Genomic DNA, 26623 nt, shown 5'->3' with positions numbered 1-26623 from the left:
TTCAGAGATCTGCCTCCTCTGCCTCCCAGTCACTGGTATTAAAGGTGTGCGCCACCACCTCCTGGCTGTGATTAACAATAATTATTATTGTTACTATAGCAGCTCGGGCTACCGTGGGCAGCATGGAGTCTGCAGGACCCAGCTCCTGTCTCTCTTAAGTGGACAAATACCAAAGCTGCCTCTGGCTTCCGACACTCTTTAAAACAAGAGATCTCATGTACTCCAGGATGGACTGGAACTTCTGACCCTCTTGTCCCTGCCCTGAGTGCTGCAATCAGATATGCCACAGCATGCCTTGCTCTAAGTGTTGGCCCAATTACACTGGGACACACATCTGCTGATACATGTGTTTTAATTTTAAGGTAATGTTGAAGGGGCTTGCTGGGAAGACAGTCCTAATAGAGGAAACAGAGGCAGAGCCTGTCCTGCCTCTAAAACCAGCTGCCACTGACAGCTGAGGCCTTGGGAATGGCTATCTTCTGGAGGCAGCAGTAGCCTCTCTGAAGTCGAGGCAGGCAGTTGAAGGCCTTGGAGGACTCAGATTCTGCCTTGGGGGATCCTGGGAAACTGGAGATTGGCACTGGCCCCAGGACTTGGTCTCTGACCTTGTGCCCCGGAAGCCTGCCCACCACATGAGAGCTCAGGATCCTTTCCCTGTGAGCCAAGACATGTCACCGGTTCTGCAGGAATGAGAGGAGGCTGGGTCAGGGCAGAAGAGGACAGGTTCCTCAGTCTAGGTACCACGAGCAAGTGACTCTTGAATACAGCAGCAGGGACTCATCTGTGTCCGGAAGCCTGGTGCCCCATAGGTAATGGACTTAGGCAAGGAAGGAGGGTTCAGTCATTGGGCTAGGGAAGAAAGGCTCAGAACAGTCAATAAGAAAGAATGCACGTACTTGCTGTGCAGCATAAACAACCTTTTCGAAGGCAAGAGGGAAAAACAGAAGGCCAAAGAGAGAGCATGTCACTTATCAGATCCACCTGAGTCTTCCACTGCCTTCCACTCTAGGATTTACCCCATCACATAGCCATCAGCCCCTCAGTCACCTCTGGCCTGTCCCTGGTCCCAGGAAGTTCTCTGTACACAGATTAAGCTACCGGGGACTCATTGGCACCGTGCTGGGATGAAGGTAATGGCTCATGTCCACTGCTTCCCAGATGTCATGTAACTACCCCACCTCTCTATGGATGGCATATCTGGGAGCATCACTTGCTATGTTTCTCCACCTAGCTTCTGCCAAGCTTAGCACAAGTCACACTGCCTCCACCCCCAATACTGGCTCCTCCCTGGGTCACACACCTGTTTCCTTGTACTCATAGCCTATCAACTTCTAAACCAAATTCACCCCCATCTCACCCAGGAACCATGGGAACTGAAGGTGAGGGGAAGCGCTCCACAGGACTGGGCGGGCAACAGGCCGCCATGGTAGCTTGAATAGATCCTATCCAGGACCCCCACCCCCACCCCAAAGCCTCCCACACCGCACTCACTCCACCTCCCGCTTCCGGATGGCTCGACCTGAGGCCAGCACCTCAGCCACCTTGGATACGATGGGATCGTAGTTCATGCTGGCCACAGCAATCACTTCGTCACTTCTATAGAGAGAAGGAGCCGGAGCCTGAGGACCACTAGCAGCAGTGGTCCTTCTTGAGATCCCAACACCTTTGGTCCACCTGGGATGCTAGGAAGGCTCTTGTCCAAGGAAACAAGATGTCCTGAGCACCCAGCCCTCCATTTGGTCCCAGCGCTGTCAGCTGCCTAAGGAAACCCTTGGCACCGCTCAGGGATGGGCCCAGCTTTAGCATCAGCTTTCCTACACCAGTCTGACCTTCCTGGTTGTAGACACCTACCTCAGTGTCAACACTTACCTCAAAGAAATATCCAAAAGACATTGTATTGTTTGATGACTTTCTCCTCATCTCCTGGCCAACAACCCCACCCCGCCATTCACTAGCCTTTTAGCCAGTCCCTCCTGCCTTGCTAACACTATCCATTCCCAACAGCACTCCCACTGCTCCATGCTCCCAATGCACCCCATTGTTCTCACTTGGTATAAAAAGCCACAAACTTCAGCTCCTCCAGATCCCCCTGAATGATGACATCATCGAAGCCTTCTCCATAGCCTGTGGGAGGGTGCCTATGTGAGCTGGGGAAGGGAACAGTCTTCAGAGGCCCCTAGCCTGCTCTCCTAACTCCTGCTAAACCATCAAGCTCCCTCCCCACCTTTCTTTCTCTCTCCCTCTTGTTTTTTTGAGACAGGGTTTCTCTGTGTAGCCCTGGCTGCTCTAGAACTCACTCTGTAGACCAGGCTGGCCTCGAACTCAGAGATCCATTTAGCTCTTCTCAAGTGCTGGGACTAAAGTCATGTGCCACCATGCCTGGATCCTACTCCAATATTTTTAAAAATTACATTTATTTATTTATTTATTTATTTCATGTGTATGCACACATGCATGTATGGAGGTCACAGGACAACTTGCAGGAGGTGATTTTTTCCTCCTTCTACTATGTGGTTTCTAGAAACTCAGATCATCAGCTTGCCAGCAAGAACCCTTAACCACTGAGCCATCTCACCAACCCTCTACTTCTCCTAAGCAGTTCCTAGCTCCACCATCTGAGACTCAAATTGATTTTTAATTCCTGATCTTGGCATTTTAGTCTCTGGACTGCTGGGATTACAATACGCACCTGAGCCAAGCCACTTCTTATTTGCCAATTCTTAGTTCTTACTGCACCCAACCCCCACACTTAATCGTGAAGTGCCTTCAGGCCCCCATCCCCATGAGACAAGCTTTTAGTTACCAGCATATCGCAGGCTCTTGCCGAACATGGCAGTCCACAGATATGGTACCGTGTTGATCTCCGCCTCCTGTGCCAGCATGTTCTGAGCTGCAACCCGCCCTGAAAGACCCAGGGTGGTGAGAGATCAATCCTTTCTCCCACTACCACAGCACTGCCCTCAGCCCACTCTAGGGACCCTTGACAGGTATGGTTGTTGTCTAGGTCTCCCCCAAAAGGAATCATGTTCAGCTCATAGCCCACCTTTGGCTGCAGTTAATGGGTACAGAGGGGAATGCTTGGCCCCCAGAGATCCACTTATATTAACTACTCCTCTTTGAATGATGTGTTGTACATCTGAAACGTCTACTGGGGTTGTGAGCTACTTCACAATTGTGTACACAGACAACAGATCAGATATAGCAGTGTAAAGAGGGAAGACAATGGGGCACAAAGACCAGACAGGAGAGGGGACAGGCACGCGCAGGGCCGCAGTTAGCACAGGTGGCTTTCCACTTTTCCTTAAGCTCCACCTGAATCTAAAGTTAAATGCATCTAAGAGTCTCCAGAGAGCCCTAAGTCCTAATTATATTTGGCCAAGGAGTAGCCTTTGGGTCCTTATTCTCTAGTAGCAACTTTAAAGCTAGAATTTGAACAGATACTGGAATTGGGAGATACCACTACCATCAGACTTTCAAGGTAAAGGAAGAAGAAAGGAGAGGTAAGATGTGGGAGAAATCCCTGTACAAAGCTAGAGATGTGAAGTCCTTTATAAGGTCTTGAGGTGCCTGCATCTTAGGGGTGGAGAGCATAGTCCATGAAGCTCACCTAGTGGCTACCAAATGTTGGGTAATTCCACACAAAAACACCACAATAACCCAACCAAGTCACAGAGGTAGTTTAGTGGTGCAAGAGAAACAGGCCCTGAGTAAGAAGCTAGCCTACTAAATAAACCCTTCCTCCCTCTCAGAGGTGATTGCTGGCCAAGCAGCAATTCTGCCAAATACATAACCTTGAAAACAAAAGAGAAAGGGTAGCAAAAAGACAAATGGGCCAGAGAGGGTTTTATCCAACTAAACAGTATGCGGAGGGTCTCAGGAGAGAGGCCATTTTGTACACCGACTGATCAGGCTCGCTGAACCACCAACTCTTGAACTTAAGACTCCGGATCAACGCCGGGCGGTGGTGGCGCACGCCTTTAATCCCAGCACTTGGGAGGCAGAGGCAGGTGGATTTCTGAGTTTGAGGCCAGCCTGGTCTACACAAAGTGAGTTCCAGGACAGCCAGGACTACACAGAGAAACCCTGTCTCGAAAAAACCAAAAAAAAAAAAAGATTCCGGATCAACAACTGGGGAATGGGCCTGAAGGTGGCTGAAACCCTGGAATGGCCTTCCAGCCCTTAACTTGCCTCCGGGCTGGCCATACCCTGGGCATGAGCCATCTGCCAGTGTGGGATGTTCACTTTCCGATTGTTCCTCCAGGCAAGAGGAAAGGTGACAGCATCACCTGCAGCAAACACTCCTGGGATGTTGGTCTGCATCATCTGTGGGGAGAGGGTCAGGGGTCTGTGGGTGGTACAGGGGAGCTAACGTGGTCCTCCAGCCATGCTCCACCCAGCAGCCTACCCACTTCATCCAGCCCCACCTTGTTGACTGGGATGAAACCTCGGGAATCCAGACCAATGCCACTCTGCCTCAGGAAGCCTGTGGCAGGCACCGCACCTAACAGGACAGAAGCCATGCATCCACACCCTGGTCCTGCTGTTCTTCTGTCTCATCACTCTCCATTCCTGCTATACCTGCCTGCTCCAGATTAATCACCCATAGGATGCCCACCTGGGGAGTTTATGCATCCAGCCCTTGGTAAACCCATCTGTAGGCTCTGTGCTCCCTGTTTAGCCTCAGGAACTGTCTCCCCAGTAAGTGCTATAGAACTCTCCTGATGGGGATCGACAGCCATGCTTCTCCAACCCTGTGTTGCCACCTTCCAGCTTGGCTCCTCCCCAAACTATTGCATCAGTTGGCATAAGAACCAATCAGAAACTTGTCTTTGTCCCTATGTATCAGCTGGGATGTGGAGAGCAGTCACCTGCTCCATGAGAGGCCTGGACTAAGCCCAGTATACAATGGTCCTGGGGAGTGGGTACCATTGGAATCCCATTTTATAAATGTGGAAACTGAGGCTCAAGTAAGGGTTTAAGGTCACTTGAGAGTGTATATGGGCTGTTCTGTTCACTAGTGCTTGCTTGTCTACCTACTCACCAATGCCTACCACGCAGACATCTGCACACACTCACCAATGCCTACCATGCAGACATCTGCGCGCACTCACCAATGCCTACAACGCAGACATCTGCACGCAGAACTTTGCTGCTCTTCAGCACCACCTCCTGCAGCTGGGGGAGGGAATGGGTGAGCAAGTGGGCACAGTTCCTGACCACAGGGAGAAACACAAGCAGCAGCAGCAGCAGCAGCAGAGAAAAGCCTACCTTGCCCTCCTGAGCCCGCAGCTCTGACACCTCTGTCTGCATATAGAACTTCACCCGGTTGTTTTCAAACATCTGTACAAGCAAAGAGGAACATGGGTAGTGGGTGAGACTCTGGCCTAGGGCCAGGCAAGTCAACCAGGGCATCTAGAGGCCCTGCATCGACACAGACTCACCTTCATAAGGGCACGACCAACACGCTCCCCAAGGAACCTCCGGAAGGGTGTCTCCTCCAGCTCTACCACAGATACTGAGTGGGCCTTCTCAGTCAGATAAGCAGCGACCTCCATCCCTGGGTGGTGGGCAGGGGGTGGCAAGGATGACACTCTGACTCATGCCCTAGGACTGGCCATGATAACCACCACCCACCTCTCCTGCAGCTACTCACCCAGAAAGCCTGCTCCCACAACAACAGCATTGCGGCCCCGGGCCAGCCGCAGCACGCGGTTAGCATCCTCAGGTGTGCGGATGGTGAACACATTCTCTACGTCTTTCCCTTTGCAGGTCAGGGTCTTAGGGCTAAGATTCGGTGGGATCAGTGAGGATCTCCCACCCTGGCCGATGTCCAGCTCCCTAGTGTCTGGCAGAGGCAGAAGACGTTTACCTACCTACTTCCTGGTGCCAGCAGCAGCTTGCTGTACTCTAGCTTGAAGCCATCCTTGAACACAACCTTCTTATTTCTCACATCCACTGTGACCACCTGCAAGCCCCAATAGGCAGCAGGAGACCTCAGCACAGGCTTGGGCCTTGCAGCTTACTTTAGAGTTCTGCAAGACCCCCGGAACCCGGAACTTAGGCTTCTAAGGTGTAGCTTCAGGGCAGACTCAACCCTTCAAAGCTGTCTTTATATACTTTCAAGTCCCACAAGGCTCCCTTGTCTTAGCTGGGATCAGACCATCTCCTTACCCCTCTGCCAGGAAGAAGGCTGAGTGCTGGGTCCCAGGCCTGCACAGAGGGCTGAGCATCCATCACACCTCCAGGGGCACCCATGGCCTCTTGTTTCCTTAAACTTTTTCATTGCCTGTTTTCCCCCTCCTTTTCCTCATACCTGGGCTTCAGTGAGCATCTCGATGCCATAGGCTCGGAAGAATTCCTTGGGTCTCAGGGCCAGCTGTTCAGGTTGTGCATCCAGGGTCTGAGGAACATGGTCATGAGTCAGGGCCAGATGGTGAGATGGTGGCTATTTTATTTTTATTTATTAATTTTTGAGACAGGGTCTCTGTAGCTCTGGTTGGCCTGGAACTAGCTATGTATACCAAGCTCACAAAGATCTGCCTGCCTCTACTTCCCAAGTGCTAAGATGAAAGGCACATGTATGACACTCTTGACACCTCATCATCCTGGAGAGGATGCAGACCCCAAGGACGGTGAGGACACTCTGCATGACACTGCAGCTTTAAGACAGAACTCAATAACCTCAGATCTCTTAGGAGCACCATAGACAGGCCTGGGAGACTAGGGAAAACAGACAGCTAGACCGCCAATGCATGCCAGGCAAGGCTCCACGTAGATGTGACAGTGACCTGGAGACAGGGACCTGGAGGAATAAGGATCCAGGTACCCCATTCCATTCCTACCTTGCTGAGCTTGGCCCGGTCATAGGGCAGATGTCGATCCAGTGTGCAAAGGACAATCCGGTCTGAGAAGCCCTCCTGCCTCAGTGTCTCTGCGCACACAAGGCCAGCAGCACCTGAGCAACAGGACCATAGATCAAGGCCAAGGCCTCTCTTCCCCTCCAAGCTTCCCCTTTCCTTCATTTTTCCAACACCAACCTGCACCCACTATGAGCACGTTGGTGCTGCTGCTGTGGCCGGCACTTGGAGAGATACACTTGGCCATCACCTTTGTCCTTCGCTGCAGCTGCAGGGCCTGAGAGTGGGGAAGGGCAGCTTGATCTGTATCCGAGGCTCCAGCCCAGCTTCATCTCCACCCTACAATCCCATTCCCTCCCACACCAGGCTCCCTTCTACCACAGGGCTTTGCTACATGCTCTTCTCCAGCCAAGATACACCCCCCCCCCAGCCTGTTCAAAACCTTTCCTCTTAAACCTGGGCCTTAGTGACCCCTGAGTCTCCCTGGTACCTGCTTGCTTGCCCGAACAGTCACCTTCTCCTTCTCAATCTTCACCTGAGAGGGCAGCATCAGCACCAAACGTTGAGATGCTTCAGTCTCTGATTCCACAACACGGGCTCCCACCATGCCACCTTCCCAGCCCTACCTGGAACTTATGCAGACTGTCCAGGCCTGGGAAGTCCTCTAGGTCCCCAGTACTAATGTTGAAGCAGGCACCATGCCAGGGGCAGCGCACACGCCCCCGGGACAGGACACCTAGGAGAAACAAATGAGTGCTGGACTAGAGCCATGCCCAGAAACTGCACTCTAGAGGTCTGGTACTGGACCCTGCTGGACCCTCTCCAACCCAGGAGCCCTCACAATGGATGAAGGCCCTGGGGCCTTCTGGAATCCCTATATAGGCATGGATGGTGTATCCTACCTCCCAAGCCTACCTCACACTTTCTTACCTTTCACTAGGGGCGCTCCATAGTGAGGACACTTATGGCCCAGGGCATGGAATTCCCCATTGTCCTTCACCAGCAACACCTTTCCCCAGCCCAGCTCCACTTCTCTCATCCTGGGGAGGGGCTGTGCTCAGAGATCAAGCCAGAAGCTAGTCATGCCCTCCTGTAAGTACCTCCTCCCAGGTCCAATATTTGGAAAGCCCAAAGCAGCTGAAGCACAAAGCTTAGCACCCAGGGAGCCAAGAGCCCATTTCATACCATGGCCTCAGCCCAACCCCTCATATGTGGCCTCTCCAATGCCCCCCACCTCAGGCCCTACCACCACCCTTGCAGCCCAGCACCCACTGGCCATTCTCAAGGTCCTTGACATGGCAGACAGTAGCCTCCACACAGTCCTGAGGGCTGGGGTAGGGTTGTGGGGTGGGCAGACGCTCTTCAGCATGGAAGTGGCGTGCTGTGCCGTTGCCCTGGTAACCCCGGGGACTGCCCTTTCCGCTGGCTGACAGCTCCTCCTTGCCCCGCTCTTTCTCTGGCAGCACCACTTCAATCTTGAGTTCCACTGTGGACAGAGCAAACCATGAGCCCTAGCTGAACAGCCCTGTTCCCACCCCACAGGCCAAGCAGAGGCCAGCAACAGGTGCTTGACTTCAATTCACTTTTGTGTGTTTTCTTCTTGTTGAAGAACCCAGGGCCTCCCTCAGGTCAGGCTAGTATTCCACCACCAGACTATGGCCAGACCAAAAACTTCTGTTTTCCAATGACAAAATTAGTAAGGGAGTCACAGAAGACAGCCCTTCATACCTGAAGGCAGTCTGGAGGAAAGAACCACCATGCCCAACTCATCTATCTAATGATGACAAAGGCAGTGCCCCTGCTTGGAGACACATTTACTGCCTAATTCACAGCAGTGGATCTGGGCAACGGAGGAGTGTTCACTGCTCTCTTGGGACAGTGCTCACACTTGTAATCTCAGTACTCCAGAGGCTGAGCAGGACTCCCACGAGTCCTAGACCAACCTAGAATATAAAGTGAGACCCTACATCAAAAACCAAGAAGGGTGGAGGTAGGAACAAGAATCACTGTCCTTGCAACTTTCCCATTAGCTTTAAATGCTTTTTGTTGTTGGGGGGTCTTCTTTTTGTTGTTGTTTTTAAACAAGCTCATGTAGTTGGGTTGTTATAGCCTCAAATTCAATATATAGCTGATAACATCTTTGAATTCTTGTTCCTCCTGCTTTGCCTCCCAAGTGGTGCGATCCCAGGTAGGCACTGCGTGGATCACTGGTACTCCAGCTTCAGTAGGTTGTTGTCGCTCAAAATTAAAAATTAAAAAGAAAACTGTTGCTCAGTGACCCAGTGCTTGAGGCGTGCACAGGCGTCTCCTCAGACCCACAACAACAGCATTAACAGCAAACAAATTAAGTTTTAAAAAACCGTAACAATGCGTTAGTGCACACCTGTGATCCTGACTTAGGAGGTGGAGGTGAGACAGGAGGATCAGGAATTTAAGGTCCTCCTCAGGTACATAAGAGTTTGCAGCCAACCTGAGGAAAAAAATGTACTCAGGCTGGGGCATGTCTTAGTGGCAGAACAGTCTCTAGTGGGTGAAGCCCTAGGATCAGTGTCCCAATATCACAAAAAGGAAAGTACAAAATTTCAACTTCTTCTTTATCTATACAATTTTTTTAAAGTAATTACTTATTTATGCACATGCATATTTTGTTTATATGCACCAGAAGAGGGCATCAGGTCCTATGGGACTATAGTTATAGACAGTTGTGATCGGCTATGTGGGTGCAGGGAATTGAACTCAGGACCTCTGGAAGAGCATCCAGTGCTCTTAACTGCTGAGCCATCTCTCTAGCCCTTTATATATAAATTTTTAAAAATTATTTTATGTATGTAGATGTTTTGCCTGCATGCATATCTGGCACCATGTGCATGCCTGGTGCTCACAGAGATGAGAAGAGGGCATTAGATTTCCTAGACATAGAGTTATAAACAGTTATGAGCTGCCATGTGGGTACTGGGAATCGAACCTGGTTCCTCTAGAAGAGCAGCCATCTCTCCAGCCCCTAATTTCAACAACTTCTTTTTATTCTTTCTATCTATCTATCTATCTATCTATCTATCTATCTATCTATCTATCTATCTATCATCCATCTATCCATCATCTATCAATCAGTTTTTTGAAACAGGGTTTCTCTGTGTAGCCCTTGGTTGTCTTCCAAATCGCTGTGTAGACCAGGCTGGCCTTGACCTCAGAGGTCAGCCTGCATCTCCCTCCCAAGCACTAGGATTAAAAGTATGCACTACCACCTCTCAGCTTTCAGCTTCTTAATATAGCTTCGTCCATCACTTTGAAATTCCTTTAGCATTTACCAAACCCCATGTGGTTGGCATCTCTGTGTACAGGGTCTGCGGCCCTGGAGCTGCTCAGTGCCCGTGGGGCTACTCCAGAACAGCAGGAGGAGGTAGCTAGAGACCCAACATTTTCTTTGAACTTTCCTGCATTTCCCCAAATCTTCATGACATGCCTGGTTTCTTTCTTTTCTTTTTCTTTCTTTCTTTCTTTCTGTCTTTCTTTCGTTCTTTCTTTCTTTCTTTTTTTTAATTAAAAGGGAACAATAAACAGAATTTTGAGCAGCTGTAATCCGGTCTCCTGGGCTGCTACAGTAGGGAGGAGACCAAGGAGGAGGAAGCTAGGTTCGGGCACAGCATGGGCTATCCTGGGAGCAGGTGGCTCCCTCTCCATGCCCTCAGGCATCAAAGCCTCTCTCCTGCTTTTACCTTTGAACCCCTTCACCTCAGACCTGACACCCAGAAACAAAGGATACAAGGATTAGCCTGGTCACTGAGTTGCTGCCCCGACCCCCATCCTCCCAACAGTGTGAGTTCACTAGCTCAGGTTCAGCTCTCATACTTGTGCCTTGTGACTCTGTGGGCCCTGCATGGGTTCTTGATCCTTGCATGCTGAGCCAAGTTCCCATCCACATGCCAGCATCCCAGCCTTCTCCTCAGGCCTAACTCCTGCAGGGGAGAAAGGCAAAGGGCAGCTCCTTGACTGGGCCTGGTGAAGAGGACACAAGAGCCTGCAGCCACACTGTGGAGGCCTTCATGTGGGGGGCAGGGACTCCAACTAACACACTTTATGTAATGGTGTTAGAATGTTTTTGGAAGAATTAAGAAGAAAACTATGTCAGGCTCAGCTGCTCTCTGTGGTGAGAGCTGTGGGAGGCCACAGAACAGCCTGGCAGGCTGCTATTCTCTGCAAGCTTCCAGAAGGCTCCAAGGCAAGCTCACTGATCTTCTAGGCAGTCATTAAGTCAGGAGCAGAAGGGACACCTTGGAGGACCCTGCCTACCTACAACAGAGTTAGGACAACCCAGTTCCATGATCCCATCAGCCACTCAGTCACTGTCATCACCTTTTGGGCCTCAAGATACCTTAGTCCCAAAATGAGAACAGGCTATGGTAGAGACAACTGATGGGGTCACACTTAGCATGGCAGGGTCCTGGGTTCCATCCCCAACATCAAAGGTGAGAGACAAACTGTCAGGAATAGTGACTGACCCCTGTAATTGTAGCACTTGGGAGGCTGAGGTAGAGAACTGCCACAAGCTCAGGGCTAGCCTGGGCTTCATTGTGAATTCCAGGTGAGCCTGGATTAACATGTGGGACCCTGCCTATTTTGGGAGCTGCAGTAGCGGCTTGGGAGGTAGTTGTTTTTTATTTGGCTTGGTTTTGGTGCTAGGGATTAAACACAGGGTTTCTGCCATCTTCAGTGGTCATTCTAATGACTGAGCTACATATCCTAGCCCTGGTAAAAGAGATTTGTCAGCTAGCTCTGAACTTCCTGGAAAGCATGATAAAGAGCAAAAGCCTAATAAAAGGCAGAATGATGGCCAGATCAAGAGAGCTGTATTTCCTATTAGGTTTTTGCTTTTTTTTTTTTTTTTTAAATAGTGTGTGGCTGAGCATTCAAGATGTGGGTAGGAGTGTGTGTGTGTGTGTGTGTGTGTGTGTACGCACACGTTTTAGAGAATATAGGGGGTGTACACACATATATCTGTGACTGCATATGAAGGCTAGCAGTTGGTGTCAGAAGTCTTTATCACTTTCCACCTTTCCCTCCAACTTTTTTTGGGGGGCAAAGGGAAGAACAGGAAATCTCCCACTGAATCCAGACCTCAGACCTCAGTGATTGGCTCCTTGGCTACACTACCCGTCTCTTCCCACATGCAATACTAGGGTTACAGGTGCACACCACCACACCTGCCTTTCATGTGGGTTCTGGGTATCCGAACCCAGATCCTGATGTTTGTGTTGTGGGTACTGTATTTATTGAGTCATTTCCTCAGCCACTTCTACCAGTTCTGACACGGGTAGGCAACTGGCTGAAAGTCTTAGGAAGAACAAAGAACTGTCAGGAATGATGGTGCATGCCTTTAATCCCAGCACTCAGTGACAGAAGCAGGCAGGTCTACTTCAAAGCCAGCTTGGTCTACAAAGCAAGTTCCAGGCCAGCCAGAGCTATCCAGCAAAGCCCTGTCTCAAGAACAAGACAGGAGGGACTCAGGAGGCAAATGCTGATATCAGTAAGACACAGCCACAGAAAGTAGCAGAGAAAGCGGATAATTTACACAAAGGTTTTCTACTTGCTCTGGTCTCTTCATGGGCCCTGCTGACCACTGCTCAGTGTTTATGCCTCACTCTCATACCTACGTCCTGAGCCTCACCCCCGACTAGAGCCTGAGTCTGGAGCTGCAACCCAGAAGCCACCTCAGAAAGGAAGAAAAAAACAAATGACAGCTGCAGGTGTTCCTGCACGCCAGGGTCAGAGCTAGGCCGTCTACCCCATACTCTATGAGAACACGGAGGACCAGAGCAGGGTAGTCAGCTCCTGGCCATATAGCTAAGAGGTTAAAGAGCTCTGAGCAATAAGAATAGCCAGCCACTTTGAGACCAGCCCAGAGCAGAACAGTAATGCCCTAGAAAAAGAGAAAGACAGATATAACCAGCTTTCTTTCACCATGAAAGAATGTGTCCCCTCAAATTGTAAGCCAAAATAAACCTCTCACCCTTTAAAACACCAAGTTTTAAAAACATAAAATGGGTATGATGGCTCAGGTCTGTAATCCCACCACTCGGGAGGCTTGCAGTAGATCCGAGACCACCCTGGTCTACACTGAGTTCTAGGTCATTTAGGGCTACAGTGTAAACTCTGACTCTTAATGAAAGGGGAGGGGGTGAGGGCAGCTCAGAGGTCATCTGCTGCTTTTGCAGAGAACCTGAGTTCGATTCCCAGCACCCACACTGTGGTAAGCCATCTGTAACTCCGGGTTCAGGAGGTCTGGCCTCTACAGGCATTGTACACGTGCTGTGCATTTGCAGACATGAAGGCAAAATGCTCGTTTTATAAAATAAAAATAAAAAACAAGCGAACAAACAACAGCAACAACAACAAAACAAAACCAGTGCTGGAGCACATACTGTTCCTCCAGAGAAGCCGAGTTTGAGTCCCAGCTCTCGGGTGGCTCACAACAACCCATGACCCTAGTCCAAGGGATTCTGTCTCTTCTGACCTCTGCGCGCGTGCGCACGCACAGACGCACAGACACACAGACACACAGACGCACAGACGCACAGACACACACACACAATTTAAATAATAAAAATAAAATTTAAAAAACCACCATCATAACTGGTAGATTGTTTGCCTGGCATTCCCAAAGCTTTGGGCTCTATCCCCAACACTAAGTAAAAGCAATCATAATCGTATACTTCTGTAATTCCAGAATTAATGAGGCGGGGGCAGGAGGATGGTAAGTTCAAGATCATCCTCAACCCGATAATGAGTTTGAGGCCAGCCTGGGCTAAATGAGATCTTATCTTTTAAAAAAAATCACAAAGGCAAACAGACAAGGACGGGGGTCAGGGGACAATGGCTAACTAACTCTAGATCTGACGTGCTGGAGTCAGGGGTCCCTGGTTAGGCCAGCTCGTTGGGGTTATTTAAAAGAAACTGTAAATGGCATCTTGTTCCCATGGTGTCCTGCCAGCCAAGTAGTCCCACAGGTGCCCAGTATGGGACTCCTGTGGAACCTTGCAGGCACATCCCTGTCCACTATGAAGAAAGCGAGACAAAGACAGTACAGCAAAGGCTGTAGGACCTGGCACAGACTCAGGTGAGTTAGGGCAATCCCCACCAACACCGCCAGTGGGTCTCAGCTCTGCTCCCTCCCCCAAGTCCTACCTCAGACCCAAGAAAGGAAGAAAAGTCTTATGAGTCCCAAGGTAACCGAGCTGATGGGTATCAGGTAAGGAGAGCTGAGCAAGCTGGCAGGGTGAGCCAGCCAGGGCAAGTTGGGTGGGTGGAGCACTCGCTGGGCCCTGAAGCCCTCAGTTTCTGCATCCCCATCATGGCTAGTGCTTCCTGGATGTTACCACTAGGGTAGAAGGAATATGTAGACTGGGGTAGAAACCCAAAGACATGAGTCTCATGGCAGGGCAGACCCCAAGTACTGTAGTACCCTGGAATGACCCTACCCCTGGCTGGAGTTTCTAGGGCTAGGCAGGCCCAGGATTTCCTATATAAATGGAGAAAGCAGAAGGGTGTGGGTGCCTTTAATCCTAGCACTTGCAAGGCGCAGGCAGAAGGATCTCTGTGAGTATGAGCCCAGCTTGGTCTATATAGTGAGACCCTGTCTCAAGAAACAAAAACACAAACAAACAAACAAACAAACAAACACAACACAGGAGGTGAGGCCCAGAGAGGCCAAGATGACATCTGATCTAACCCAGGATGAGAAGAGTAGGGACCTGCCATCATACCCTGTCAGCCACCCTACGAGGTCAGTGTCTAGCTCCATTCTATAGAGAGGGAAACTGAGTCTCAAAGGTCACACTGTGGCTAAGAACATCCTCGAAGCCTCTCTTCTCCAGAATGGAGGAAGTAGCCCCTAGCCCAACGCAGCATAGGAGGGACCTTCTAGACTCAACTTTCTAAGAGGGATCAGCTGCTGTCCCCACCACTAACACCCAAAGTCTCAAATAAAGAGGAGTCCAGGAGAGCCTTCCTAGGCTTTCACCCTTCTTGCCTGCAGTGAATTAACATTCTGGGCTCCTGCCTAGCCTGACCTACTTTGGAGGTTGGTGAAGTGCAGAGGGAGGGAGAGGCTGTCAGAGAGGGGGGGGGTACCTGGCTTGGGCTTGGAGAAGCAGCCGCCCATGGTGAATGGCCTGGGATCTGGCCTGGCTGGTGGGAGCACGGATGGCAGGCTGTCCAGCTGTCCGAGGTCTAGGATGTGCCCTGCAGGACTGGACCCCCTGTGGCCCTCAGAGATGCTGGAGCTGCCATGCCAGCTAGACAGCTCTGGACCTGTAGGGGAGATGGGACATTGGGTCCTAGCACTGATACAGGATTGGGTAGAGTCAGAGGCATCCTTGGGGGATCCTGGAAGAGCCTTACATGGGAGCTCAGAGCTCATTTGTAGAGCACTCTTTATAGCATGTGTCCCTTGGAGGCCTCCAGGCATAGGAGCCCCACACTCCCCTTACTGCATGCATTGTTGGAGACCCTCTGTGCTCTAGTGTCTGCCACTGCCTATAAGCCTGTGACTGCAGAGACCTAGCCTCAGACTTCTTTCTAAATCCCACAAGTCTGAGGACTCTGGGACTCTCCATTTCCCTAGGTAAGACCACAAGTCTACAGCAAACCCTGACAACCAGAGTCCCCAGAATCCTTCTTCCTCCACTGAGAGTGACAAGGGTCCCAGCCCAGCCTTGGCCACTACCCTGACTAGCCACCTCTGGTCACCTACCTCCTTCTGTGTGAGCCGCTGCTCCTTGCTCCCAGCCCAGCAATGGAGAGAGACTACTGGGCCTTGGTCAGCAGGGCAGGGAGGGCCAGGGTCCAGGAGGGTCCAGCCCTCCTTCTAGCGTGAGCTGTGGCCAGGAGGGGCTGTGGGTATGGGGCTAGGCCAAGCCACTGGTCCCCAGGGAAACCCAGCTCTGTGGGGAAAAGAGCGGGCAGCCAGCCCAGGACTGATGGGGTTGGGGGAAGAGGGAAACCAACCACACAGCTCTGCCTCTGCCCCGAGCCCAGCAGCCATAAGTTCCCCCAACCCTCAGGCTAGTTGTGCAGTGCCGAGGTCCTGCCCCACAGAAGAGAGAAAGACTGGAGTTCAAGGTCTCATCAAGGTCAAGCAGCAGTTAGGGGCATCTGTGTGGTCTCCCCCACTCCTCACCCTAATAAATCCGAAGATGAACAAGGCCCTGGGAGGACCCCAGATCACTCTAAGGCTCCAAACTGGAGAGCAAGACTACTGGTAAACAGGTTTCTGTAGCCATAGGTGGGCCTTCGAGCAGCTGTGGACTTTGGAAGGCTCAGGACAAAGGTGTAACTATTCTGTTTACAACTGATCTGTCCGAATTCAACCCAACAGTCATCTCCCGGTTCACCTGGAAATTCTTCCTGAAGTCTATACTGAAGTGGTGCTGGGATCGCTAGGTTAATGAAAGGGCTGCTGGCTCCTGACCTTCGCTGCAAATTACAGGTGACGAGGAACCCAAAGCCATGTAGGTGTGCCTTTCTCCCCTTGTCACCAGGGCATGGCTATAAAACTCAGTTGCTAACTGCCCCTCTAGCTCCCTTCCTGGGAACCAGAGAACCTTTCTTTCGGAAGTCCTGGTTTTACCCATGTCTCAGCGCTGCCCACCTGCCTCCAGCCTGGTTTCAGTTCTCACTTGTTGGGGCTGAGATCCTATAAACAGGCTGGCTTTTGGATATGGGGGTCCCTCCCTTTCCGGGTGCTCTTGGGGCCTTGGGCCGAGCGGGAGATTTGGTGGGGATCATGCCATCCACCTATGATGTGCTAGGCCAGCTTAGAGCCAGTGATTCCAACTCAAAGACAAAGTTTCCTGGGCCTGCGGGGAAAGACTTCTTCATTTTGTTGCCCACTAAAGTTTTAACATAGGAGTTTGTCTTCATGTCCCAGGAACTTCAGCAACCTGAAGCAGGTTCTGAGTCACCCCCCACCTCACAGAGGTTCCACGGGGTCCCGCAAGGCTCTAGGACCCCACTGAGTGCAGGCGGCTGGAAGCTAGTTTCTTTTTCCAACCCAAGCCCACTCCTGGTGTGTGTTGAGTGAGAGGTCGTCCCTCTCCTGCCCTCCCTCCCGGGCCCGCAGCTTATCCTAGGCCTTCAGTGGCTTCAGGGGCCCTGGAGACTGCTGCCTCGGAGCGCCACAGCTTGTGATTCACCTTTCGGGGGGCCCGAACACCAACCTCGGGTCCACTCTCCCCGCCTTGGCACGTGCAGTTTCCTCGGACCGGGAAGCCTTTTCCAGCACTCTTACCGGCTTCTTTGCGGCTCCCTCGCTGGACGCAGCAGCCAACCAACGGACCAGCACAAGGTAGGGAGGGCTCCAGGGAGCCGAAAGGGGTGCTGGGGAGCAGCAGCAAGGACCGGGGTCGCTGCAGCCTCCTGAGTGCCCCACTCGGCCACCAGGGTAGAGATCCGCGAGCGCGCCGGCCCGGGGCGCGTGGCGCGTGCGGGACAGAGCCAGGCGCGTTCACCTGGCTCGGCGGCCGCGGGCGGGCGAGCGGGCGGGCGGGATCCGAGCCTGGCTGCGGCCGGCCTGCAGGGCGGAGCGGGCGGGGGCGGGGCCGGCGCTGCGGCTACACTGCGGGCCCGGAGCCCGAGGCGTCCGCCCCGCCCGAAGCAAAAGTCAGGTCAATGGAGGCTTCCAGCCACCTGCCCGTGGTGGAACCAGGGAGGCTGCGGAGTTGCAGCGGTCACCTCGAGACCCTCGAGACATGCGTACCGGGTATGAGTCGTCAAACCGACAGTACTCGACTGGAGCAGGGTGGAGGTTGAATCTCTGGATGAAATGTCTCAGAAGACGAAAACCCAAATCATGCCCCTCCTAGGTCTCCATCTCACCCCACTCCCACGCATGTCACGTTTTATTGCACTTTCTTTTTCCACCGTTAGTATTCTAGAATTTCTCAGCACTCATTATGGTGCTCTCCTTCCTTGAAGCCATCTGTGGCCAGCCTGCCCAGGCCCGATTATCACTTTTTCTGAATGTTTCCACTGTCTTGCTTTGCCCATCTCATTCAATCTCTGAGCCACTGTGGTCAATTAGAGGCTGTTCCTCAATCTCTAGAACCAGGGACAGTATTTCAAGGAAGTATTTTGTTATTGCTAACCACATGGAGCCCACAGGTCTGTTGGGAGTGAGCAAGGAGTGCTCACCTGTGCTATCCCAACCCATTTTACAGATGGAAAGATGGCCCTGGGGATTGAATCTTGCCTGGGACACAGAAGCAGAAGCCATGTTGGCAGCTTCTCCCAGGGGACTCAGGACAGTCTTCTCTGTCTGGCAGGGAAGGTGGTTTCCACCATGGATGATGCCCCTCCATTTGAGGAGGCCCATCACTGGAGGCATTCTTGTGCTCGGGCATGGTATCCTTGATCTCAAACCAGCTGGCCACACACACACACACACACACACACACACGATTTGTACCCCTAGCCTCACCCTAGCAAGAAAAACAACCAAGGCTGTAACTTCACTATTTAAAAAAAAAAAAAGTGACAGGCTATTGCTGCTGCCCTTGGATGCTCGCCACAGCGAACTGTAAAGCTCCATTGCTGAGGACAGCACACACCTTTACTGCAGACCACAGAGAAATCGAGCTGGAACTGAGATGAAAGCTTCCTCTCTGCTGCCTGCTTTCACACAGCCATCAGTGGTCTTGCCCAGTGCTGGACACTCTGTACTACAGTACCATGGCCTGCTGGTGAAACAGTGGCATGAAAAACCATGGGATAAGCAAACACTTTCCTGTTGAATTTAAGCCCTACTCCTCTGGAGGGAATCCATGTCTGGCACTATAGACTGGTTAAAAGCTCAAGGCACGGAGGTCATGGGGCCTCAGAGACCCTACTGCTACTGCTGCCTTGCTAAATGAGCATATTCAACTGCCTTCTAGTTATTTATCTGATAACTAATAACTAATGTGTTATATTATACACATTAGTGGCCAGAGGAGCTGTTCTCTGCAGTGGCCGGTAGATAGTGAAGAGACCATAACTAGTCAAAACGCTGAGTCAGCGACTCGAGTGCTTAGCCAGCATGGGATGTCTGTGTCAATCCCTCTCCCTCAAGGCTCAGGGAGAAACAGAAGAGCGGTGGAAAGCATGTAGGACGCAGAGGAGGTGGAGGAGGCCGTGAAGTACCACTTTCTGACACGATGCAGTCACTGTGCTCCCCGATCCTGCACAAGAGCCAGCCAGTCAACATTCCAAAGCAGACAAAAACAAAAGCAAAAACCAAGAACGGGCATGAAGAACGGAGATGGATGTGTTGACTACTGGGGAAGAGGGGCAGGGGAATAAATTGAAGATGGATATGATCAAGGTACATGAAATAAAATAAATAAAAGATCCTTTGTGGGGAAATTATCTATTTATTTATTCTGAGGAAGGGTCTCATTTATCCTATGCTGACCTCAAACTTACTCTGTAATTGAGCATGACCTTGAACTTCTGATCCTCTTGCCTCTGCCTCCGTAATGCTGGGATTACAGGCATTCATCACTATATATATGGGGATTTAACCCAGGGCCTGTGCATTTGAGGGCTACACCCTTAAAACTGAGTTGTTTGAACCAGAGTCTAGCAGTGTAGCTCTGGCTGGGCTGGGAATACTGTATGAAGAGCAAGCTGCTCTTGAACTCACTGAGATCCAACTGCCTCTGGCTCCAGAGGGCTGGGATTAAAGGTGTATACCACCATGTCATGCCTGAAGTATTTTTTAAAATATATTTTTATTTCATTTGTGTGTGTTGCCCATTTGTATGTTTGTGCAGCGTGTACATGCAGTGTCTGTGAAGCCAGAAGATGGTGCTGGATCCTTTGGAACTGGCGTTAACATAGGCAGTAGGATGCTGGAAACCACTCAGCACGTGCCCCTAATCACTGGGCTACCCGTCCTACTGAGAATGTGAGCTCTGTCAGCCTCAGTGGCCTGAGTAGCAATCACCATCACATGCCTTACTACTTGTTATTTATTATTTTCATTATTTTTGAAATTTTTAGGATTCAATCCATGGTCTCACGTATGCCCGATGGGCACTCTGCCACTAACCTATATCCTCAGCTGCTCTTGTATTTTTGTTGTTGTTGCCGTTGTTTTTTTGTTTTTGAGACAAGAGTTTCTCTGTGTAGCCCTGGCTGTTTTGGAACTCTGTAGACCAGACTGGCTCTGAACTCAGAGATCTGCCTCCCTCTGTGCGTCCACTGCTGGTTATGTTTTTGTACTTTTGAGACAAGGTCTCACTAAATTGCCCAGGCAGGCTTTGAACTTGCATTTCAACTGCTTATTGAAAGATGAGATTACAGTTATACACCAGCAGGGCTAATAGCATCTATTCTTCACAACTAGTCAGAGCATGGGGAAATTGAGGTTCAGAGAGGTTAGGGACCCCCTCCCCGGTAGGGCGCACAGCTGCTAGGTGACAGGGTTGGGACTTAACAGACAGGCTGAGTTCTCTGTTCTGGTGTATGAGATGTAGGAATTGGAGGGCAGAGACCTCCACCCCGAGCCCAGGCTAGAGTCCAAGTTCTGCACTTAGGGAAACTCTCTGCTGCAGTCTATAAGTAATACCAGAATTTGAGAGGTGGAGGCAGGGACACCAGACATCTGAGGTCAGCATGAGCTGTATCACAAACGAGAGACATTGACAGAGACAGACAGATTAAGATAGAGAAAGCCACTCCTTAAGACAGAGTGAGTAGGCAGAGCTATATAGACCCTGCCTTATAAGAAGGTGGTAGAGAAATAAGACAGACAGAAAGGAAAAGGTGACCTAGTCCCAACAGCTAGCTTTGGGACTGGTGATATAGGTGCCCCTTGGAGGCTAGTTTGATGTGGACATTCTGGTAAGTTTACCTGTCTCTGGCAAGGCATGGATATAAGGAACCATTTGGGCAGAAAATGGGGGAGGGGGAATTTGTCAGAACACAGCCACCATGCCTCCTATTCTGTCCATCAGACCTTGCCGGCTCCCCACCCCCAACCCAGTGTACAGAAGGGTTGAACCCTTTCTGGGGTCCTCTCACCCTCCCTCCAAGGATAAGACATCCCACACCTGGGAGGCAGGGCAGTCACGCCACTGACAACTGTGGCTCTTTCTTGGGGCTGGGTTATGGGGTGCTGAGTTGGAACACAAGGTATCCTAACAAGCCTCTTAAGAACTGGCCAGTGAGGCCTGTGGTTCAAGTCTAGGTGACCCAAGGGTGTATGCAACAGAGGGCTTTGGAACAAACCTTCCCAGTGCCAGGCTGGGGAGGGCAGCTCTGGGCACTGTCTGGACTCTGCCTTACTTGGATGCTGCTGGGCTGATTGATGCCACTCAGGCCCAAAGACTAATTGTACCTGAAGTAAATGGAGGTGGTGGTTGGGAGCACAGGGGAACACCCAGCCACCACGGCCATGGCCTTGGTAATTCCAAGAGAAGGGTCAATCTGAACTCTATGGGACCTTTTAATTCAGGAGGCATTAGATAGACAGCTCCTCACCAGGTTTCTGGAGCTGGCAGTGGTTCTAAAACCTGTGTCATCCTCCAGCACTCAGATCCATCAGAACTGGAATGAATCTACATCTGAGCTGCTGATGCTGATGCTTGGGGTGGAGGTGGGTGGTGGTGTTAGAACATCCTAGGTAGCTGGAGGTTGGGGTACCTAAAGGGCAAGCCTACAAGGAGATTCATATACAGACAGAAATGGCAGTAGACATCAGACAGGACAGCCTGCTCTCCCGCTTGCTCTCCCTGACCAGAGCACCTCATGGTTATTAGACAATGCTCAGCAGAGCAGAGGTTCCAGGTGCAGGTGCTGGGAGGAAAAAAACTCCTGTTTACTAAGTACACCTCCTGCTCAGAATGCTGAGTAAGCTCCAGGCTTCCAAGGCACCCACAACACCCACGACAGTTATTTACTTTGGGAGAAGGCTCAATGTTGGGAAGCTGTCATTTTTGAGTGAGGGAGGAGGAGCAATATGAGTGGTCTCTGGGGAGTACCAGGGGCTTTAGCACAGTTTAACTGTTGGAGAGTCTGGTGGGGCTGACTGAGGAAACACTGAAACACTGAGGCTGCTGCCACTGCCGGCTGGTGCAAGTTTTATTGAGACAATGTACAAACAGTCCATGGAAACAAGGGTTTTTATGCTGGGACCAGTAACGTAAAATGGAATACAAAAATAAAAAGGCACTAATCTGTTAAGAAAAGACACTCAATGTATTCTAAGAATATAAGTCATTTAATACTGTTAATTTTATAGCACAAAATAAAACAAGCTATGATCCCCAAAAATAATTTTAAAAGCTTACACAGAAAATATTATTGCCTGATGCTTATGATCTTTAAGTTATACATGTCAAAAGAGTTTTATGCCATTTTAAAACACACAGTGAAGACTGTCTAGAAGCAAGGCCACTGTTCTTCCTGTCTCAGAGAACGTCCTCCTGCTCCTTTACAACATACAAGCAGCTCGGTGTCCACGCTCACAGCAGTTACCAGGGATGTGGGCCTCTGGTTCCATGGTGAGGAGTCCACAGAAAGTATTAGTCTTAGGTACTGTGTTAAAACAATCAAGAGTTCACTCATTTTAAGAGGTTAATGAACATAATATTAAAAGATTAAATTATGAACACCTGGAACAAAAACACATCATCCCTTTTTAAAAAAAAATGTTCATTATTCTTTTGAACAAAGGTTACAAGAGCAGTGGCCATCAGTCTTGGCCCATCTTGTCTGTAAACAGCTGTAGAGGAAGGCTGGCACAGTGCCAGGAACGTGCAACTCCGAGAGAGAGCACAGAGTCTCTTCTGGTGAGCACAGAGGGTTGAGTCTGGGTGACCAAAGCCAGCACACCCTATTAACCACGAAACAGGTGGCATCAAAGCAGTGCAGAAGTGACAAGCATGCCTTCTGCGTGGGGGTTGGGGGTTAGGGGCTGTCACCCAGGATTAGCCCTTAATGCCCTCAACTACCTGATTGTTTCCTTCTCAGATAGAAAAGCCATAGCAAGTGGTCTGTTATCCCAGTACTTTCTGTAACACAGCAGAGCAGACCGTGCAGCACTGATGATGAAAACAGGAAAGCCCTCATCATACTCCCGAGGCCAAGTGCCTACCCAGAAGAGTGGGACTTAGGGAAAATGGCGATTTCTATCAGTGTGAAAAGATTTTCATGATTAAAAACCAATGAGCTTCTAAGTCAGGAAATTACTATCGTTGGCACATATCCTGAGAGTTCAGAAAGTTGAGTCTTTATTTTGAGATCTGGATCTCTGATGAAGCTGTAGAGACATTTACATGTGCCAAATTAATTGATTACATAAACCAAATTCCAGGGTTTTGGGTCATTCTGATTATGGAGTATTCCTTATGGAGTCTTACTTGGTTAACAGTCTTGGGAGAAGGGAAACCCTGTTCTCAAAAATGGCTGCTTGTGCTGATCAAGCTGCTTTAATCAAGAGGCACCAAGCCCTTCAGTTAAATGTAGTTTTAAAAGATCTTAAGAGCTGGGTGTGGTGACTCAAACCTTTGTAATTTCAGCTGAGGCTGGGATGGAAATCTTGAAGCCAGCATGGGCAATTTATAGAGGTTCCATCTTAAATTTAAAGAGAGAGCCCACTGGCAGACAGTCATCTAGCATGTGTAAGGCATGAGGCTCAAGCCCCTGTGACAACATGCGATTCCTCATGGGTTGTGCCATGAACAAGGCATGTATTCCAGTGGAGGCACCAAAGGCCTAGGGCTGAACTGTATAACTGGCCAGAGGTCGAGTCTTAAGTCTTGTTGTAGGCAGAGTTTGGGGCCTGAACACTTAAGTCTACTCAGTAGGCCTGGCTAGAAATGGCAGCTTTCAGAGAAGTAACCTCTACCACAGACATGACATCCCCCAAGCCCCTAATGACCACTGCTTTGTCACATGAACATTCTTTACTATGGCACTCATCAGCCTGATCAACTAACTACTGACTTAAAGAGAAACTGATGGGGCTCAAGAGACGGCTCAGTGGCTGAGAACACTTGCAGCTCTTGCAGAGGACCCAGGTTCAATTCCTAGAACCCACACAGTAACTCCACAGTTCCAGAGGATCCAACCAACACCATTTTCTGGCCTCCTTAGGGACTGTACCCATGTGATACACATACATACATGCAGTACAAACACCCATATACATGTTTGTTTTTTTTTTGGGGGGGGGGAGGGGCACAGTCTTCTGATATAAGGTCTCTGTATGTAGGTCTGCCTGTCCCGTGACACTACAAAGGCCAGGATAGCTTTGAACCCTCAGAGATCCACTTGCCTTTGCCTTTTTGAGTACTGGGATTAAAGGTGTGGTCACCATGCCCAACATAAACAAAAATTTTAAAAAGTCTTTAAGAGAAATAAATAGAGTGGACAAATGGTTTTGTCACCTGAATATGTTCCATTAGTTCTCAAAGCTGAAGGCCTCCAGAGCCAGGGCCATCATTACAGAAGACACTCTGCCAACGCTAGAGCTACTCACTAATTGTCGCTACATCTCTAGTCTGCTGCGTTCTGTGTGGAGGCCTGTCCTCATCAGGGTCCAGCTGAAAAGAGCGCACTACAGAAAGGTTCGAGAACTCTGGCTTGCCATGTGTGGATGAGGGATCAGACACACATCTGTACTAGCTGACATGTAGGAAAAATGGCTCATGGTCGACAGGTGTCTTCTTTTGCTCAGAAGCACTGTGTTCTGGATCTACTCAGGCTGTGGAACCAGAACAGACACCACTCTCAAGCTGCCTGGACAGGCTAGGTCTATACAGGAAGTGCCAAGTGGCCTCTGTGGTGGAATATAGCAATGCAATTTAACAGACTCACTATGTTCTCAAAGAAGTGTGCTCACTGAAGAGGTCCACCCTGTCTGCTCCTGTCAGAGGCAGCAATGACAGCAACAGGCCCACACCCCTACCTTGGTGTTTCATAGCATGGCACAACAGGACTGCTGCTTGTGGGTACTGTTTGACACATGGTCACAAAGTACTGTGGCAACCCAAAGATAAAGGCCTCGACTTCGGGGGGGGGGGGGGGGTGTCTTTTCATACTGGTAGTTACATACAGTGGCTTCAGTTTGGAAGCTCAGGGACATGGATTGTTCCTTAGACTGTCAGAAAAATCCAACCTACTATTTAAAAATCTGTTCAGAACACACAACTATAGTTAATTAGTCTTCCAAAAACAAAACTAAACAAAAGAAAATGAAAACAAGCCAGACTTCAGGAGTTCAGGACAGAATTGTCTGGAGTTTAACTTCCTCTGTTGTCCAAAGAAAATCAGGTTGGTGACAAAGCCACTGTTCTGTGGACCATCAACAGCGAGATCTTGCCAAGCCTCACCATCTCCATGCAGACCATCAGCAGGCTCACTGTCTTTGGCGAGCACGACAGCTGGTCTCCAGTACAAACAAGGCAGGATGAGAGGAAGAGCCGTCCTGGGTCAAACTGTCTCTACTGTGTGCTTCCACCAGTGTCTCCAGTCTCTACTGTGTGCTCCTACCAGTGTCTTCAGTTCATCACCTGCAAGAACTCTAAACTCAGCTAGTCTTTGACAGCATGACTATGATACAAATGCCGACCCAGCGAGCGAGCGAGCAAGCTATCGAGCGAGGCGGCTGCTGAGGTTCCGAATGGGCAGGACCACCAATGTACGGAAAGCTGCCTCCAGCAGCTTGGTGTGACTGGCATGTGACAGAGTGCTTCCCGCTTCAAAGGAGACCGACAGGCAGAAGGAGGCAGCAGCAGGGACAGCACAGCAATCACTCGTTGTCATCGGGGTTCTGAGGGTCAAAGATTTTTACATGTGTGAAGGGAAAAAGCCCCTTGCGCCCATTCACCTCGCCTTCCCATTGGCCATTGATATTCATCCTTGTGACTTTCACAATGTCACCAACCTATGAAGATAGAGGAAAAAAAATTAACATCACTGCAAACCAGAAAAAGAAGTTTACATTAAATCACAAACACTATCTATACACAAACCAAGACTAAGTTTTTTTTCAGTGTTTGGACCTGAAAATGAAGTAGTACACAGACAGGAGATGCCACCAACCACCCAGGAGCTCATAAAGCAGCCTCTGAGCAGAGTGGCCACTCCCTCCAGGGTTACTAATAAATGAACATGCATAGGTATCTGCCTGAGAAAAAAAGTGCATGTTAAGCTGAATAAAGGGGTGAGAAGTACAGGCCTAGTGGCGCACACCTTTAATCCTAATCCTAGGAGGCAGAGGCAGGCAGATCTCTGAGTTCAAGGTCAACCTGGTGTCCAGGACAGGCAGAGCTACACAGAGAAACCCTGACTTGGGGCGGGGAGGTGGGAAGTAGCCAGGTGTGCTGTTCATAATCTCAACAGACAAGACACAGGAGGCTAAGAGGATGTCAAGTTTGAGACCAGCCTGGACTTACTGAAATGCTGTCTCAAAAGTAAAACCATCTTCCATGACAGTCTATGTATTTAAAACTGGGATGTATGGCCACTGCATTTCATACTAAAAGACGAGTACCACAGCTGACAAAACAGCCCAGAGCTGGCGAGCCGCTCAGTGGGAAGAGGTGCTGACGCGCTTGCCATGAAAATGTAAGGATTTGAATTTCATCTCCAGAATGCATGAAAAAGGATACACACAGTGACATGGAGCTGCTGGGGCAGAGAAAAGAGAATCTCTGACAGTCTAGCCCACTTGTTGAGTTCCAGAGTCACCTAGAAACCCTGTCTCAAAACACAAGGCAGACAGT

At 50.1% G+C, this 26623-nt stretch overlaps 2 protein-coding genes across 17 annotated transcripts in view; both read right to left on the bottom strand.

Moving 5' to 3' along the window:
- Nucleotides 1–335: 335 nt before the first annotated feature.
- On the bottom strand, nt 336–17421 carry Aifm3 (AIF family member 3). 15 transcript variants are annotated; one of them, XM_076942560.1, is made up of 22 exons: nt 17143–17409; nt 15607–15796; nt 14985–15164; nt 9241–9327; nt 8130–8343; nt 7788–7897; nt 7484–7593; nt 7348–7392; nt 7038–7134; nt 6843–6955; nt 6314–6400; nt 5874–5965; nt 5654–5784; nt 5442–5557; nt 5269–5340; nt 5112–5175; nt 4425–4501; nt 4206–4323; nt 2804–2902; nt 2049–2124; nt 1497–1596; nt 336–917 (listed from the first exon to the last, which is right to left on the bottom strand). In XM_076942560.1, exons 6-22 carry the CDS (start codon nt 7894–7896, stop codon nt 819–821), a joined length of 1605 nt encoding a protein of 534 aa, XP_076798675.1. In that variant the 5' UTR covers nt 7897; nt 8130–8343; nt 9241–9327; nt 14985–15164; nt 15607–15796; nt 17143–17409; the 3' UTR covers nt 336–818. The 15 variants fall into 15 exon arrangements, with proteins under 15 accessions (XP_076798675.1, XP_076798670.1, XP_076798671.1 ...); XM_076942555.1 differs by lacking the exon at nt 9241–9327 and having other exon boundaries at nt 336–680; nt 897–917; nt 1492–1596; XM_076942556.1 differs by lacking the exon at nt 9241–9327 and having other exon boundaries at nt 336–680; nt 897–917.
- A 4526-nt stretch (nt 17422–21947) lies between these two features.
- Crkl (CRK like proto-oncogene, adaptor protein) overlaps nt 21948–26623 on the bottom strand; it is a 36933-nt gene continuing 32257 nt past the window's right edge. For both annotated transcript variants that reach the window (XM_076942546.1, XM_034515194.2), the window contains one exon: nt 21948–25782. In XM_076942546.1, the coding sequence (XP_076798661.1) occupies nt 25767–25782 (16 nt within the window). In that variant the 3' untranslated portion in view covers nt 21948–25766. The remainder of the gene's footprint in view (nt 25783–26623) is intronic.

This window comes from Arvicanthis niloticus, chromosome 12 (genome assembly GCF_011762505.2).
Source record: "Arvicanthis niloticus isolate mArvNil1 chromosome 12, mArvNil1.pat.X, whole genome shotgun sequence".
Lineage (NCBI taxonomy): Eukaryota > Metazoa > Chordata > Mammalia > Rodentia > Muridae > Arvicanthis > Arvicanthis niloticus.
Note: the sequence above shows the minus strand (reverse complement) of the source record. Positions and strands in the feature narration are given on the sequence as shown.

What these genes read in the sequence shown, in the direction of transcription:
- Aifm3 (XM_076942549.1), bottom strand. Translation starts at nt 15,015, where the DNA reads ATGGGCGGCTGCTTCTCCAAGCCCAAGCCAG. An exon ending in ACAGTCTGCATAAGTTCCAG is followed by an intron (nt 7,393 to 7,483) that starts GTAGGGCTGGGA and finishes CTGCCCTCTCAG; the next exon opens with GTGAAGATTGAGAAGGAGAA. An exon ending in TTGGTCGTGCCCTTATGAAG is followed by an intron (nt 5,341 to 5,441) that starts GTGAGTCTGTGT and finishes TTGCTTGTACAG; the next exon opens with ATGTTTGAAAACAACCGGGT.